The sequence below is a fragment of the Prionailurus bengalensis genome, chromosome C1 (genome assembly GCF_016509475.1).
Source record: "Prionailurus bengalensis isolate Pbe53 chromosome C1, Fcat_Pben_1.1_paternal_pri, whole genome shotgun sequence".
In the NCBI taxonomy this organism is placed as follows: domain Eukaryota; kingdom Metazoa; phylum Chordata; class Mammalia; order Carnivora; family Felidae; genus Prionailurus; species Prionailurus bengalensis.
The window spans coordinates 166,362,989-166,380,003 of record NC_057345.1 but is presented as its reverse complement, the minus strand read 5'-3'; the positions used below and the strand labels follow the sequence as shown (position 1 = coordinate 166,380,003).

Genomic DNA, 17,015 nt, shown 5'->3' with positions numbered 1-17,015 from the left:
AAGTTGCTTACCATGAGCTCTAAATACTCGATCATCTGCTTCTTGTGAATATGAAATATTAGTTTCTTTAAGGTCATGAAGAAAATCTTCATTTACAATAGAAGGAGGTGTATCACTAGGATTTAAGGATGCCTAGAAAATAAAATTGGTTTCTTTGACTTATTTCTAGAAAAATAACTTTTGAATACCTGATTAGAGACAGTGACCATAAAATGTAACTGAGACAAAAGCATGGAAAAGTAACAACCCATACAGATACGAACTCTGTGACAATAACAAATTACAAATGGTCTGGTTAATTATACTCTGTATAAGTAATAGATGCCTTATGTTTCCTCTTTCACATCTTTGGCCCACCTTCTCATTATTTTTGAAGATTGCAATCAAGAACAAAGAAGATGGCAAAGTCTCAAATCTTCCATTTTAGATCAAGGAAACTGGGGAAAAGCTACTTAACTTTTGCATCATCTACGTTTTCACCTGCAGATAAAATTTACCATTTCTTAGATTTCAATTACCATTTTAAAATGATCAACAAGAAACCTCATCTATTTTTATAGAACTGCTTTAAAACTCACAACATAATTATAATTTGATACTTAGTTTCAACTAACAGGTAACCTGAAAAATAAATCTTCAACTTTAAAGCTATGTGACACTGGGCAAATCACCCAACTTCTCTGAGCCTTGGCTTCTTCATCTGTTAAGTGAGATTATCACCACTAAACTTATACAGCTACCATAAGGAATTAGAAAGGTCAAAAGATGGTAATTTTTGTGAAAAGCACCAAATACCATGCCTACCACAGAGAAAAGGCTGGCCAAGTAAAATCTGCTATTAAAAAAAGCTATGATACAGTATCTGGAAAAAAGAAAATATAAGAATATGTAAAAGAGGCACCTGGGTGGCTCAGATGGTTAAGCAGCTGATTCCTGATTTCGGCTCAGGTCATGGTCTCGCAGTTCCTGAGATCAACCCCCACCTTGATCTGTGCTGTCAGTGCAGAGCCTGCTTGGGATTCTCTCTCTCCCTCTCTCTCTGCCCCTCTCCTGCTATCTCTCTCTCTCTCTCTCTCTCTCTCCCTCCCTCTCAAAATAAACATTTGATAATAATATTTTATAATAACATTTAAAAGATGTGTAAAAAATACATATTTATGTAGTGTTAGTATCTTATTAAAGAGTCTGTATTTAATATCCAATTATATAAGAAATATTTATTGAGTGTGTGCTATATACTAGGCACTATTCTAGGCCTTGGGGATATAGCAGTGAGATAATCAGGGAAAAAAATCCTTGGCCTCATGGAATTTACATTACAGTGAGAGGAAATGACCAGAGAACCCCAACAAAAGATACACTGTTATGATTTTATTAAGTTATTAAAAATTGAAAAGGGCTCAAAATCAGAAAAAAGTACATGGAAAACTGGTAAAATTTCTGAAAATGGTATACATATTACATCAATGTAAAAAAAGATAATTATAAACAGCCAAAAGAAAGAACTGAGGAAATAAAAAAGAAATCTTGTAAGAAAAGTTGAAAGAATTTGGTTTTGGAGGGATAGGAATTAACTGTTCACATAATTTCTTTAGTAGAATGACATGTAACGGTGGATTTATAAATAAAGCAAACAAGTACTCACTAAATACCTATAGCCCTCAATAGCGTGTTGGATACAGCAGAGAATATAGCATAGAGGCACCTGGGTGGCTCAGTTGGTTAAGTGTCTGACTCTTGATTTCGGCTCAGGTCACAATCTCACAGCTGTGAGATTGAGCCCAACATTAGGCTCTGTGCTGACAGCACAGAGCCTGCTTGGGATTCTCTTTCCCTCTCTCCCCTCCCCATTCACACACATGCACACTCTCTCTCAAAATAAATAAAACAAACTTAAAAAAAAAAAAAGAATACAGTGTAAGCCATAGTCCCTGCACTTATAGAACTTAAACCTAATTTAGAGGGACATGCAGAATACCATGCCATAGAAATAATAACAACAATAAATAATGAAAATCATAATAATATAGAGAAATGTTACTTCATTAGTTTGATATGAATACAGTTTAAAGTTTTTTAACCTCAACTACAGAAAAATGAAACTACATGAACAAACCAAAGTTCTCTATCACTCATACCTTAATCAAATTTTTACTTTTTTGTAAGTCTTCTAAAATTCTGAATGTTTTGATATTAAAAGTAACATTACATTTTTATTTCAAATTATCCTATATTAATCCTGGATTACTGTCAGTTCATTAAATATCCTAAAAATGATAGCAACTTATCCTTTTGTAGCAGTCCTCTCACAGAATGCATTCATTTGCACTTCACTACCACCCTGAGACATAGAACAGACAGTTATTATTCTCACTTCTCAAATTAAGGTAACTGAGCCTCAGAGAACAAAAAAAGTTTGCCAGGCAACTCTCAGATAAATTCTGAGATTAGGATCTATATCTGTGATGCTGAAAAGCCATCTCTAGAAAACCTAGCAAGGCCAATTAAACCAGTAAACTTCTTAACAAAAAAATTACAACAAATGCATTAAAGCAATTATAACAAATTACAAAGATAACTCTAACTGATTTAGGATTAAACACATGCACGTGCACACACACAGAGACACAACACAGAGTTAAGTATGCTAGTAATCATTCTTATTTCTTACTTTAGAGGTAGTTTTATGCTCCAGGCTTACTCCAAGGGTATTTTGGATCCAGTCTCTAAAAGTTGGTAAAGTCATGCCACTAAGAGGGTACCTAAGATTACAAAGAAAATAAAACATTGGAATAAGGTATCTTCATTTAAATTTAAATCTTAAAATTGGCTTCTAGTAATGGTCAAGTAGTTCCTACCAAAATGACCCTCCCACATACAACTATAAACTCTGGACAAAAAAAACAAAAACAAAACCCAACTCTGAAGGCAGTACAGACAGACAAAAACAGGCAATAGGGGATAAAGGGGTGTGATACATTTAGAAAAGTATACCTTCCAGATCTTTTTTATTTTTAAAACAAGTTTTAGCCTGAGGGACAGCCCCCGCTGGCGCCATAACAGGAAACAAAAATACAGAAAACCTCTAGTCTTCCTGCCTTGAAGAACCAGAAGGCAGTGTTTGCAGTGAACACAACAGCTGGGAAGAGTATAGAGAAATCACAGGGAAGGAGAGAGTCAGAGACTGATGTATGCATAAACTTTCTCCAGATGTCTGACTGACGTATGGAGCAGACTCGAGGCAGTCCAACTAAGTTTAAAAGAACCCAGCTGCTCACCACCACAAAAGGAAAGCAATGGGAATCTGAGGAACAGTCAAGTTAATTACTTGATGTTAAAAAAATAAAGCCTCTTCGGAAGAATATAATGGAATACAGAGTTTCTACAACATACCATTAACAATGTCCAAGATGTATTCCAAAGTTACTAGACAAAAGACAAACAAGAAAGTATGATCCATAATCAAGAAAAAGGGCAATTAATAGGGACTGACTCTAAGACGATTTAAGATACTGGAACTAGCACACACGCATTTTAAAACAGCTATAACTATGTTAAAGGGCAAAAGGGAAACGATGTTCCCAGTGAGTAAAAGAAAAAATCTCAGCAGAGAAACAGAAACTATAAAAAGAACAAAATAGAAATTCTATAATTAAAACTCTTAAAAATTCATTGGAGGAACACAAGAGCAGATTGGAGATGTCAGTGAACTTACAGACAGAGCAATAAAACATATACAATCTGGAGAGCAAAGAAAAAGATTGAAAAAATAAACAGAGCTTCGAGGACCTATGGAACAACAGCAAAAGACTAACATACATAAAACATAACATATACATAACATACATATAGAGTCCTAAGCAAAAGAAAAAAAAAGGGAAAGGAAATAAACAGTATTTGAAGAAATTAATGGCAGAAAGTTTCCAAATTTGATGAAAGACATAAATTTACAAATTCAAGAAGGCCAGAGAACACTGAGAAGATAAATGCCAAGAAACACACTACACATATCATGGTCAAATTCCAATATAAAGAGAGAGAAAGAGAAGGAGGATAAAAATGTTAAAAGCATCTAGAGAAAAATGACACATTACCTACAGTGTAATAACAATAAAAATTATGACCGGCTTCTCATCAAAAACAGTGAAATCCTGGAAATAATAAACAGCTGTAAGGAGGGGTTCCTGGGTGGCTCAGTAGGTTAAGCATCCGACTTTAGCTCAGGTCATGATTTCACGGTCTGTGAGTTCAAGCCCCGCGTCAGGCTCTGTGCTGACAGCTCGGAGCCTGGAGCCTGCTTTGGATTCTGTGTCTCCCTCTCTGACCCTCCCCCATTCATGCTCTGTCTCTCTCTGTCTCAAAAATAAACATTAAAAAAATTTTTTTTTGAAGAAAGAATAAAATAAAATAAAATAAAATAAAATAAAATAAAATAAAATAAAATTCTCAAATCAGTCTTTCTTTTTATATTATTACTTTTTGTTTCTTTCCAAGATTTCATTTGAATTCAAGCTAGTTAACATATTGCATAATATTGGTTTCAGGAGTAGAATTTAGTGATTCATCACTTACATATAACACCCAGTGCTCATCACAGGCACCCTCCTTAATGCCCATTACCCATTTAGCCCACCCCCTACCCACCTCCCCTCCAGCAACCCTCAGTTTGTTCTCTATAGTTAATAGTCTCATGGTTTGCCCCCTCTATGATGTTTTTATTATTTCTTTTTTAAGAGAGAGAGCACACAAGCAGGGGTAGGGGCAGAGGAAGAGAGAGAATCCCAAGCAGCCTCCATGGTCAGCATCAAGCCTGACATGGAGCTCCATCCCACAACCCAAGGATCATGACCTAAGACGAATGAAAAGTTGGACACTCAACCTACTGACCCTCCAGGTACTCCCTTCTCTGTTTTTATCTCATTTTATTTTTCCTTCCCTTCCTCTATATTCATCTGTTTTTTAAAATATCAAATAGGAGTGAAATCATATGATATTTATCTTTCTCTGACTTATTTTGCTTAGTATAATACACTCTAGTTCCATCCACATTGTCGCAAACAGCAAGACTTCATTCTTTTTGATGGCTGAGTAATATTCCATCATATGTATGTATATGTGTATATACATATATACACACACCACATCTTTATCCATTCATCAATCAATAGATATTTGGGCTGTTTCCATAATTGGGCTGTTGTTGATAGTGCTGTTATAGACATTGGGGTGCATGTGCCCCCTTCCAATCAGTATTTTTGTATACTTTGGATAAATACCTAGTAGTACAATTGCTGGGTCGTAGGGCAGTTCAATCTTTAACGTTCTGAGGAATCTCCACACTGTTTTCCAGAGTAGCTGTACAAGTTTGCATTCCCACCAACAGTGTAAGAGGGGTTCAAATAGTCTTTACATAAACATTAACAAAACAAAAATGACAGTGGAAAGGAGAAAAAATACATAAGGAACACATATGCTTTAACTAGTTAAGTTTCTTTTCATGCTAAAAAAAATCACAAGTGCTAAAAATCAAACTGAACGGGTATGTTTAAAGTACTATAATATGTTTTCATAAATCTAAAGAAATTGGAATGGAAGAAAGTATAAGACTCATAGCTAAAACAACTAAAGATAGCCATTCAGCATATAAAATTTTCTTCATTTCAGCTGAGGTAACAGTACAAATTCTGGAAAGCTGGTTATAACAGATACGCCACTGCTATGTGTTAGTTATGTTCCCCAAAAAGACCAGTTTGGAACTATTAGGTTTTAATGCTGGATCTTTATATGTTAAATGTACAATTAATTTGAGTCCCTGTAAAAGTTATTAGAACCTTGATTTTCATGACAGAATCAGACCTTTGTGAATCCCTTAATTAACAAATAACATTACCCATAAAATAAAAAGGTGACCACCTTCAAGATACTTGAATTAACAGATAGAGTTGGTGTTACTGTTTCGTGTAAAATTTAAAACTACATTCTACCACTAAGATAAACACAATATACTTCTACATCTGAATGCACAGTATTTCAGACTTTGAAGAAGTATCTTGCACAGAATATTCTATTTAAGATTTTGCTCCATTAACTACAAGTCCAGCACAAAACATACAAGAGATCCGTGTCAGAATGTAAATTTTTCAATTGTACTTTTTCTTGCATCTAATGCCCCAGGATTTGAAAAACAGTAAAAGAAACCTGACTTCATAATCATAAACCTAGCATACTGCCAAGGGTTCCAAAAATCTCACAAAAGATCATGAAGTAAAAATTAAAACTTTGAAATCAAAGAAGTAAATTGACTGAAAAGAAACATTATAAGAAAAGTTAAAGGAATCAGCAGTATTTAACTGAAGAAACAGCTATGGAACAACTTGATTATTACAGTAAAATAGTTTAGATATATATCCAGAATTATAAAAAGCATATAACACTCATAGAAGACTGTACTGAGCACTGTAGGACACACAGAATTAATATTATAACTTCAGTTCTTAAGAAACTTACAATCTAGTTTAGTTAAAGCTACAAAGACACTTAATTGATAGGATGAATATACAGGCACAAAATAGGAAAATTTTGCCAGAAATGTGATAAGAGGAAAGCCAGGTGCCTGTACCAATTATTGAAACAGGTGACTCTTAAATGGATCTTTACTCATGGTTGAAGATTAGTTTGAAAACTTTACGAAATGGTTCTTGTTGGGGCACGTGGGTGGCTCAGTTGGTTAAACACCCAACTTCGACTCAGGTCATGATCTCACGGCTTGTGAGTTCAAACCCTGCGTTGGGCTCCGTGCTGACAGCTCAGAGCCTGAAAGCTGCTTCAGATTCTGTCTCCCTCTCTCTCTGCCCCTCCTCCGCTCATGCTCTCTCTCTCTCTCTCTCTCTCTCTCTCTCTCTCTCTGTTTCAAAAATAAACATTAAAAATAAAATTAAAAAAAAAAAGAAATAGTTCTTGTTGTAAAATATAAGGTGAGATCAACTCACCACCTTTCCTCAGGACAGAACTGACCTATATTGTAGAAGATATAGAACCAGGGGAAGCTTTTAAGACCAAAGAAATCACTGTGTGGAAAGAAAATTCTGTGAACATAAATATCCAAGAATGAAGTGCACATCAAGATTTACTGTGACTAAAGACAAAGTCCTCTCACTCTGCGGCAGTGGACAGAGGCAGCAAAATATTAGTACACACAACTATCTATCCCAGAGTAAGTTCCACAATTGCTAAGCAATTTAAAAGTCTTTTATAATCAGATAAAACTTTAATACCACTGAAAATATAAAGTACAACAAACCCAAACAAAGTCTCTCCATCTAAACACTAACTTGTGCTTTGTAAGCACCAATTAATGTATAATACCTTTAAAGTCCAAGAAAAATGACACTTTTCAAAAATTTTAGTTTGTAGAAAGCTACAGCATTAGCTCTGAAGTATTGCCTTCTGCTGATTAAACCCATGAGGACTTTTTTTTTTTAATATATGAAATTTATTGTCAAATTGGTTTCCATACAACACCCAGTGCTCATCCCAAAAGGTGCCCTCCTCAATACCCATCACCCACCCTCCCCTCCCTCCCACCCCCCATCAACCCTCAGTTTGTTCTCAGTTTTTAAGAGTCTCTTATGCTTTGGCTCTCTCCCACTCTAACCTCTTTTTTTTTTTTTTTTCCCTTCCCCTCCCCCATGGGTTTCTGTTAAGTTTCTCAGGATCCACATAAGAGTGAAACCATATGGTATCTGTCTTTCTCTGTATGGCTTATTTCACTTAGCATCACACTCTCCAGTTCCATCCACGTTGCTACAAAAGGCCATATTTCATTTTTTCTCATTGCCACGTAGTATTCCATTGTGTATATAAACCACAATTTCTTTATCCATTCATCAGTTGATGGACATTTAGGCTCTTTCCATAATTTGGCTATTGTTGAGAGTGCTGCTATAAACATTGGGGTACAAGTGCCCCTATGCATCAGTACTCCTGTATCCCTTGGATAAATTCCTAGCAGTGCTATTGCTGGGTCATAGGGTAGGTCTATTTTTAATTTTCTGAGGAACCTCCACACTGTTTTCCAGAGCGGCTGCACCAATTTGCATTCCCACACTCAATTCATCTATATCTAGAAGGAGTAAGTATAGCAAGATTATAAATCTAAGGATTTAGGGGTGCCTGGGTGGCTCAGTCAGTTAAGCCTCAGACTCTTGATTTTGGCTCAGGTCATGACCTTATGGTTAGTGAGTTCGAGCCCCGCATGGGGTTCTGTGCTAACAGCGCAAAGCCTGCTTGGGATTTCCTCTCTCTCCCTCTCTCTCTGACCCCCCTGCCACATAAATAAATAAACTTAAAAAAAAAAAACAACTAAGGATTTATAAACTGACAAATTACAAATATGTTCAAAAGATAAGACTGTGTTCAGGAAAAAACTTCTGATATTTCCCAAAGATCTAGAACAGCTTATAATAATTGCTTCTTTGGCTGGGTTTGAAATGTCAATGTTGCCCTCCCCAAACTACATACAATCAACCACATTTGCTTATAAAAATTTATTTGGATCAGAAATAATGGAAATGGAATCCCCATAAATTTTCATTAAAACTCACTCTTGGTTTCTGGCACCTAAGAATTCTTTTTCCCCAGCTCTGTTTTATTTCATTCTTGGGTATTTTATTCGTGTTTTCTATGCAGTTATAGAGAGCAAAGATTTGTTCAGTTCAAATCAGTATTTTCTTATAACTCATCCTTTCTAGTCACAAATTCCATTTTCTGTTTGAAGAATATCACAACCTTCTTTTGCTTATGCCCTGTGCCTTCCACTAGAACAACAGCAATTTTTGTCACAGGGTAATTTTTTACAAGATGACTAGCTTTACTGTGCTACTGTATAGGGGTAGAGAAGGCTACCATAAAGTGCTCCCAGAGTTTGGAGAGAAAACAAGATCAATACAATGAATGAGTATGGTTATCTGCAGAAGCACAATACAACAGAAACGGCACAAGAATGAAGCTTAAAAACATTTGGGTATCACTCACAACTTTCCACTGAGCAGGTGACCTCACGTAAGCTATTTACCCTCTCTCACCCTCAATCCCCTAATTATTTTTAAGAAAATATGACTACCCATCTTAGGGTTATTTTAAGATAATTCAGTAGCCATTCAATTAAGAAATAGCTATTATTATCTTTAAGAATGTAAATGTTTTCTGATACAAATCAGAGAAATCTACTAATTCAACCATTATCCCCAGGAAACTAGACTAGGTTAACAGAAAGCTATGATCCAATTCAATCCAGTTTATTATCCTCTGTGGTAATGGTACTTCTGGCAGCACTAAAATGGGAACTGAATATTATTTAGTTATTGGCTTTAGTTATTAAATAGTTTATGTAGTATGTATTTAATCCTAGAGCATTTAAATTCCATTTCTGTATTTGGAGAGCTACCCTCCGGATGAGTCGTAGTGAGGAGCAAAGGCTACCTTCCACTAAAGCAAATGTACCTAATATCTACTTTACTGGTCTCCCTTCTAGGCTCTGCCAGTTGGATGCACCCCATTCGATTCCCCTTTCTCCCACTGGACCCAACTCAGGAGTTAATACAAAGAAATGAGGCCTTTAAGGAACTCATTCTGGTTAGAATGGCAGCAGCAGCAATCTTCCAAAGTCTCAAGCCAAACATATAAAATTCTCCGGTTCTATTACAACCTGGATAAAAATCTCTCTTAAGACCACTGAATCTCCTTTGCTCTTAATCTATGCTCTTTGAACAACATCTGAATTACAAATTTTGTATTCTATATATCTTAAAATCAGAAAGGGAATTAACAAGTGCTCTATACACTGAAAAAGGAATAATCTAACCATGAATAAATACACTGGGGTTCTAATGTTTTCAATGAGTGTACCATGAGTGTGGCACATGTCAGACCTCTAAAACCTGATCCTCTCTGTGAAAACTGACAAATCAAGTGTCAGAACACCAGAAATAAGAACCAGATTCTGAACCCATGGCACTACTAAAATGTAATTACTTGAGATATTTTCTGTGACGAATCATTCATTTCAAACACATACGCTTCCAACACAAACCACTAAATAGCCTACAGTACCCTACAGAAGTAAGTGTCTAATGCTTTCAACAGCACTGTGCATAAGGGACTATTTGCCCTCTCCCATAAAATAAAGATGCTATTCTCTCAAGATCCAAAGAAAGGAAGAAATGAGGACAGTATCTGAAAGGAGAGGAAGTTGATTTTCTAAGTTCAGAAGATTTCTTTTCTCCTCAGAAGATTTGGCAAAACCAGCTTCTACACTGATAAGTTTCTGTATTAGACATTATTCTATTTAAAACGTGGGACGTTCAACATTTAGAACACTCGTAAATTTAATTTTAACCAGAAATTCCTCCTACCCGAATTATACAATTTCTTAACTAAGCCTCCACCAATATGCTTCCCAGTCAAACTTAAAGATGGGAATGAGAATACGTATAATATTTATTTTTCCTATTAAAAAGCAAGTGTCAAATGTACATTTCACACCTTCATTACAATTAGTTCCTAATTACTACTCCCGAGGTTTTGTTCAGTTACAAAGTATGTTCAAGTCAGAAAACTGGAATGATTATGTTGCAAAGAAAAAGAATTTCTCCAAAGGAATAAAACATTTCTCACTAGTATTTCAATATATTGACATACCATGTAAGTTTTAAGAATATTAACCTAATCATATTAATCCCCAATAGATTTTAAGTCAAAACACAATCCTGGAACAGATTAAAAAAAAATCTGATCCTATTTTTTTACCTACTCTCAATTTTTAATTTATAGAGCCAGCATTCAAATCTTCCGTGTTTATACTCACTGTCCTTCCAAAACGATTTCAACAGACAAACCCAAAATACCAGCTTTGGCAGGATTGGTTCTTAAAATCAACTAAGAACTTACTTTACAATTCTGTCTGCATCTGGAACAGTAACAATACAAATATTCTTTAGAATTCTTATCAACACATTCCCAAAAACATTTCAGAAATGTGAAAGTTATCACACAAATGATTGTTCTTTCTTCACCACTTCTTCCCTAATGTGTCTCAGAAAATTAATTTTAAAAATACTATTTATACTCACAAAGACCTAAAATTGTTCACCATCCATAATAACCCACACCCAAAAGTAAATTCCCAGTCTTTTTAAAAAAATTTTTTAAGTTTACTTATTTTGAGAGAGACAGAGACAGTGCAAGCGGGGGAGGGGCAGAGAGAGAGGGAGAGAGAGAATCCCAACCAGAGCTTGACATAAGGCTTGAACTCACAAAACCACGAGATCATGACCTGAGCTGAAACCAAGAGTCAGACACTTAACTGACTGAGCCATCCAGGTGCCCCTAAATTCCCAGTCTTAAACTGGGAGTTACTTAGAACAAGTCAGTGGCATGGAAATTGGGTGGTAGGATGATTATAGTCATTTTTGGGATCCTGATTCAAACTACCTACCTATAAAATGGCATTTTTTTAGATACCAGGGGAAATGTGGACTGGATAATCAGATATTATAAAACTGTCTTATTTTGGGAAATATGATAATGATATTATTATGATTAGCTAATATTAGATCCTTACACTTTCAAAGGAGACATATGTAAATATTTAGAAGTGACACAACGGAATGTACTACCAAAAAAAGAAGGAGCAATTATGTCAAAATGTTGATAGCTTTATTTACTTTTTATTTTTTTAATGTTTATTTATTTTTGAGAAAGAGACAGAGTGCAAGCAAGGGAGGGACAGAGAGAGGGAGACACAGAATCTGAAGCAGGCTTCAGGCTCTCAGCCATCAGCACAGAGCCCAATGTGCGGCTCAAACCCACAAATCATGAGATCATGACCTGAGCCGAAATCGGATGGTGTACCAACCGAGCCACCCAGGCACCCCAAAATGTTGATAACTTTAAATCGAGGGAGGAGTCATTATATTATCCTATGTATGTTATTTAACATGACATACATTTGTTATTTATGTTTAAAAATTTTTATAGAAAGAAAGAGGAAAAAAAGGAAAAGAATAAACCAACCAGTTACCTTTTCCCAGTCAACTCAACTTGGCCTTTCTTATTGAAGAAGAACTTGGAATCATTATATCCCCATCCATTCCATTTCATAACTTCTTGCCTAATAATAAAAAAAAAAATACATAAATTAGACTACATTAAATATCTCAAAACTGAATAGTATATCATTGATATTAACTTTCACAATCATTTAAAAGACCTGATCCCACTAACAGTGTATCAGTTTAAATAGAATGAATATGCATCAAAATGTCCATGTATTAATTAATATTTCAAATACAGAATCATTCTGATGAGCAGCACCTGCTTCACAAAGGGCAACAACTAAATTTAATGAATTCAAAGGAAAAAGAAGGAACAAGGGAGAAAAATATAATTAGAGTACAAATATGCTTCATCTTGTACATGTTATTAGTTTACATAATAGAACAGTCTAAAAAATTCTGCAATTAAAATAAAACTCACTTGAATAGGAAACAAATTTTTGCACATATTAGAAAAATCACAATTATTAATCTTCTATGATGAAAAGATCAATTTACAGAATAAGTTCACTAGTAATGGCACTACTAGTAGACACTTAATAAAGTATATAAAAAAATCTGAGATGTGTTTACAAACATTCTAAATCCTTCAATTTCCATGTATCCACCAATCTCTACCTTGACCTACATATTAATGTAACAGTTAATGACTATACCAGTTTTTAGTATTCCAAAACAATATGGTATTTTGAATTTCATTGTCTTAAAAAGCATTTTCATCCAAATCAATAATTGATTCAATTCTGAACATTACATAAGATCTGGACCTGTGCAGAACACAACAAGCAACCACACTGAAGTACTGAAGTACTCTGTCAGCATTTATTATTAATGCTGTGTTTTAGCATGGTGCCCTAGTATATCTGGGCAGTTATTTCAAAACTGATAACAAATCTTATTGCAAATTCAATTATGCAGTCTATGATGAAGAAAAGAAAACTCTTCTCTACACAGAAATTATTTGCTGCATTAAAATTTCAAAATAGGGGTGCCTGGGTGGTGGCTCAGTCAGTTAAGCGTCTGACTTCAGCTCAGGCCATGATCTCACGGTTCGTGGGTTTGAGTCCCACGTCGGGCTCTGTGCTGACAGCTCAGAGCCTGGAGCTCAGATTTTGCTTCAGATTTTGTGTCTCCCTCTCTCTCTGCCCTTCCCTCACTCGCACTGTCTTTTTCTCTCTCTCAAAAATAAACATAAAATAAATAAATAAACAAACATTAAAAATTTTTTTAATTAAAAAAAATAAAATTTCAAACTACATCACAAGAAAAAACCTGTAAATATGCGTGGTGATGGATGTTAACCAGACTTACTGTGGTGATAATTTCACAATATATACAGATTTTGAGTCATTATGTGGTATACCTGAAATTAATTACATGTCAATTATATCTCAGTTTTTTTTAATGTCAAAATAACAAAGATTTACTCATTAGAAAGCATTTTAATTCTCTATAATTCCCAAGGAAGAAGAAAATGACAACTGACAAGCAAATTTTTTATTACAATCATAATTCTTCATCCAATTCAAAGGCTTTTCAAACAAGTAGAACACCAACATAACAAAACTGAACCAAGTAAAGGTCATACATAAGATTAAGAAAATTAGAGACCAGGCATAATCTCGTTAAAACTAAAGTTGCTATCAATAAAACTATAGTCCCTATATAAAAACAAACTATTCAAAAATATCTCAAGAGTATCTATCCAGAGACTGGATTTGTAGATGAGCCTGTTATGAACTGTTGCCCAATATTTTCTTCTAATATCACATTCCTCATTGTAGAGGGAGGTTATGGAAGAAAGCTTTGGAAAAATCTCTACAGGAAAACCTCATGCTAATATCACCACTAACATACCCATTTTCTTAAGATTACATTTTCTTTTTTTTTTTAATTTTTTTTTCAACGTTTATTTATTTTTGGGACAGAGAGAGACAGAGCATGAACGGGGGAGGGGCAGAGAGAGAGGGAGACACAGAATCGGAAACAGGTTCCAGGCTCTGAGCCATCAGCCCAGAGCCCGACGCGGGGCTCGAACTCACAGACCGCGAGATCGTGACCTGGCTGATGTCGGACGCTTAACCGACTGCGCCACCCAGGCGCCCCAAGATTACATTTTCTAAAAACTGAATAAGATATCATCTGCTTTACTTTTTTCGTAATTCTCTTCACTTTTATGAAATATAATTCACTTAATATTTTATTATATTTCCATAATAATTTACATGAAGATGATATATATGTACATTTTAATTAACATCTTTAATGTTTTTTTGTAATTTTTGTAAACATTTATTTATTATTGAGAGACAGAGAGACACAGAGCGTGAGCAAGGGAGGGGTAGAGAGAGGGGGAGAACAGAATCTGAAGTAGGCTCCAGGCTCTGAGCTGTCAGCACAGAGCCCAACGCGGGGCTTGAACTCACAAACTGCAAGATCATGACCTGAGCGGAAGTCAGCGGCCTAACCAACTGAGCCACCCAGGCACCCAAGTAATATCTTTAATGTTTTATAATATGTGCATAAATTTTCATTTCTGAAATGCATTTTAATACTGAATTTAAACATTTGTCATGAAGGCTGTATTCTATAAAACAACAGTTTGGTGTTATACAAAATAAATGCAAAAATACCAATATAGTTCTTTTGCTTTGGTATTACAATCAGTAGGCACTGGGAAATTATTCCAGTACAGATGTTAAATTTGGCATGTTTACATAACTTAACAATGAGAATCCTTTGCCTTAAAATTATGTGTAGAATTTTAAACAATTATTCCCATATGGCCTCAAAGTAAAAAGCAAAACCTGACTACATGTGTTCACTCTTGGCACTGCACAAGAAAAATGAATCAAGGGAAGCAGGAAATATCTGCTGCTGTGCACTCAAAAATGAAAAGATTTACATTCTGAAGAATCACTGGCCTTAAATTTTCAGTTGGGTAATATCCTAAGGAATTCCCAAGTTTTCAACTATAGGCTAAAGCTACTTTTTTCTCTCTTTTCGTCTCAATTAGAAAATTCTGCCCATGATATGGGCTTACCATATTTATAACAACTTTTAGAGCCATCCCAGAAGTTGAAATGTAAGCATTTGGAATCCATTTGTACCCCCCCACACTCCCAAAACAGTGTTATGTTGCTTAAAATAGTATATATTTAAAATCTAGGTTACCCCAAAATCGATCTTCTGATATCTTCAAGTACCCCATGTGTTAAATAAAAAAGTAGGTGAATTTCCCGGGCTTCTGGTTTTAAACTTTTGTACACAGGTATCCCTTCAAATTACTAATATATTCTATGACCATTAAACACAACTATGTGATTACATTAAACTTTCAAAATAACTTCTTATACAGAAAATATAATGAGTAACTTGAAGGGCATTATAGCATTAACATTTTTAAAAAGTTAAAAGTAAAACCTCACACAATCACAGAATTCTAAAACTAAAAAAAAAGATCCTGAGAAATCACCTAGTTCAATTGCTCATTTTTCAAATGAAGAAACTTGTGCCCAGAGAAGCTCTCATGATTACACAGCTAAGCTAGTTGTAAGCATCAGAAAGTGAACCCCCAGTCTTGTGACTCTTCCTCTTTAGAAAGGTAATGTCTTAAACCCACCAAATCATGCCCTCAAGTAACCAAAATGATTTAAAGGAACCCTTTTTCATTGACATCAATATTTTTCAAAGCACTATTACATGTTATTATTATAGCCATTCTTCTGCACTTGATCTTAAGGGAAACATTTGAAAATCAAGGACTATGGTGATGTCAGGAACCCCAGTGCCCTCACTTCCTTTATGTATAGTATATGAATTCTGGCATTCAGAATAATGATCCCAAAACCATGGCAAGCACTAAAATGAGGAATGATCAAAGAAATATCAACATTCCGTAAGATTCAAATAAAAAGATTCAATTTTCTACTGACCCCAAAGATCAATTAACCAGACTGATCCCTCAGACTTTCCAATTCTTAGAGCTAACTTTACACTAAATTTAAGGTCTTCAAAATATAAGACCCTTCCTCCTGCCAAGAAAAAAGATAAGTCCGTTTGATTTTGTTACACGAAAAAAATAAAACAAATGTTTTACCATTTACATATCTGACCACAGTACCAAATGGTGAAGAAGCACTTTGTTTTAGCTGGCATAACAAAAGAAAATGGAGACATAATGTAGCATCATGTATACACAAGGTGGCAGTATTCTCCCATGATATATATATTATTTCCCAGTGCTGTGGTTTGCACAATTTTTAACTGAAGTATTTAGATTTAGCACTATTATTATGAAAACCAGAGATCTTTTCTTAAATTGGGAGATGTCCACTTTTAAGTCTCTATATACACATAGATTACTACTCCTCTAATACTAATAAATTTCAAGCATCCTGATATAAATGCATGGTTTCTACCACTGCTATTTCTAATTATACTTTTCACTAGAAAAAAAGGAAAAGGAAAACATGCTTTAACCTAATTTTATTTTGGCTCAGCAGTAAAAAACTCAGTTAAGTGATAACTAAAAAAAAAGAATTTTTTCCATATAATTCCAATAATCAAAATTCTAATAAAAGATACTTCATTACTTAGTTCTGATGAAAATCAAATTTTTATCTATCATTTCTAATTCAAACAATGAGAAAAAGGTACTATGATCTCAGAGCTTTTAGAAAATAAAAACTGAAGTATGAAACTTAAGCCTCAATGCTGGATTTCTAACAAACCATGCTCAGCATCAGATAAATTCAAATTAATCCCATATGTAGTACAAAATGTAGAAGTTAAAAATTAAAAAAACTTTCAGGATTTTTTTGTACTAATTAAAAATCCTTACTATCAGGTTGTGTGCTTAATTACCTTAGGACCAAGATAACCTAAAGGAAATCATGAAAG

The 17,015-nt window shown here is 34.7% G+C and overlaps 1 protein-coding gene across 2 annotated transcripts in view; it reads right to left on the bottom strand.

Annotated features, from left to right (window-relative positions):
- Nucleotides 1-17,015, bottom strand: part of AGPS (alkylglycerone phosphate synthase) — a 144,190-nt gene that overhangs the window by 97,538 nt on the left and 29,637 nt on the right. For both annotated transcript variants that reach the window (XM_043577137.1, XM_043577138.1), the window contains exons 2-4: nucleotides 12,080-12,169; nucleotides 2,672-2,762; nucleotides 12-132 (exon numbers count right to left, since the gene is read on the bottom strand). In XM_043577137.1, the coding sequence (XP_043433072.1) occupies nucleotides 12-132; nucleotides 2,672-2,762; nucleotides 12,080-12,169 (302 nt within the window). The remainder of the gene's footprint in view (nucleotides 1-11; nucleotides 133-2,671; nucleotides 2,763-12,079; nucleotides 12,170-17,015) is intronic.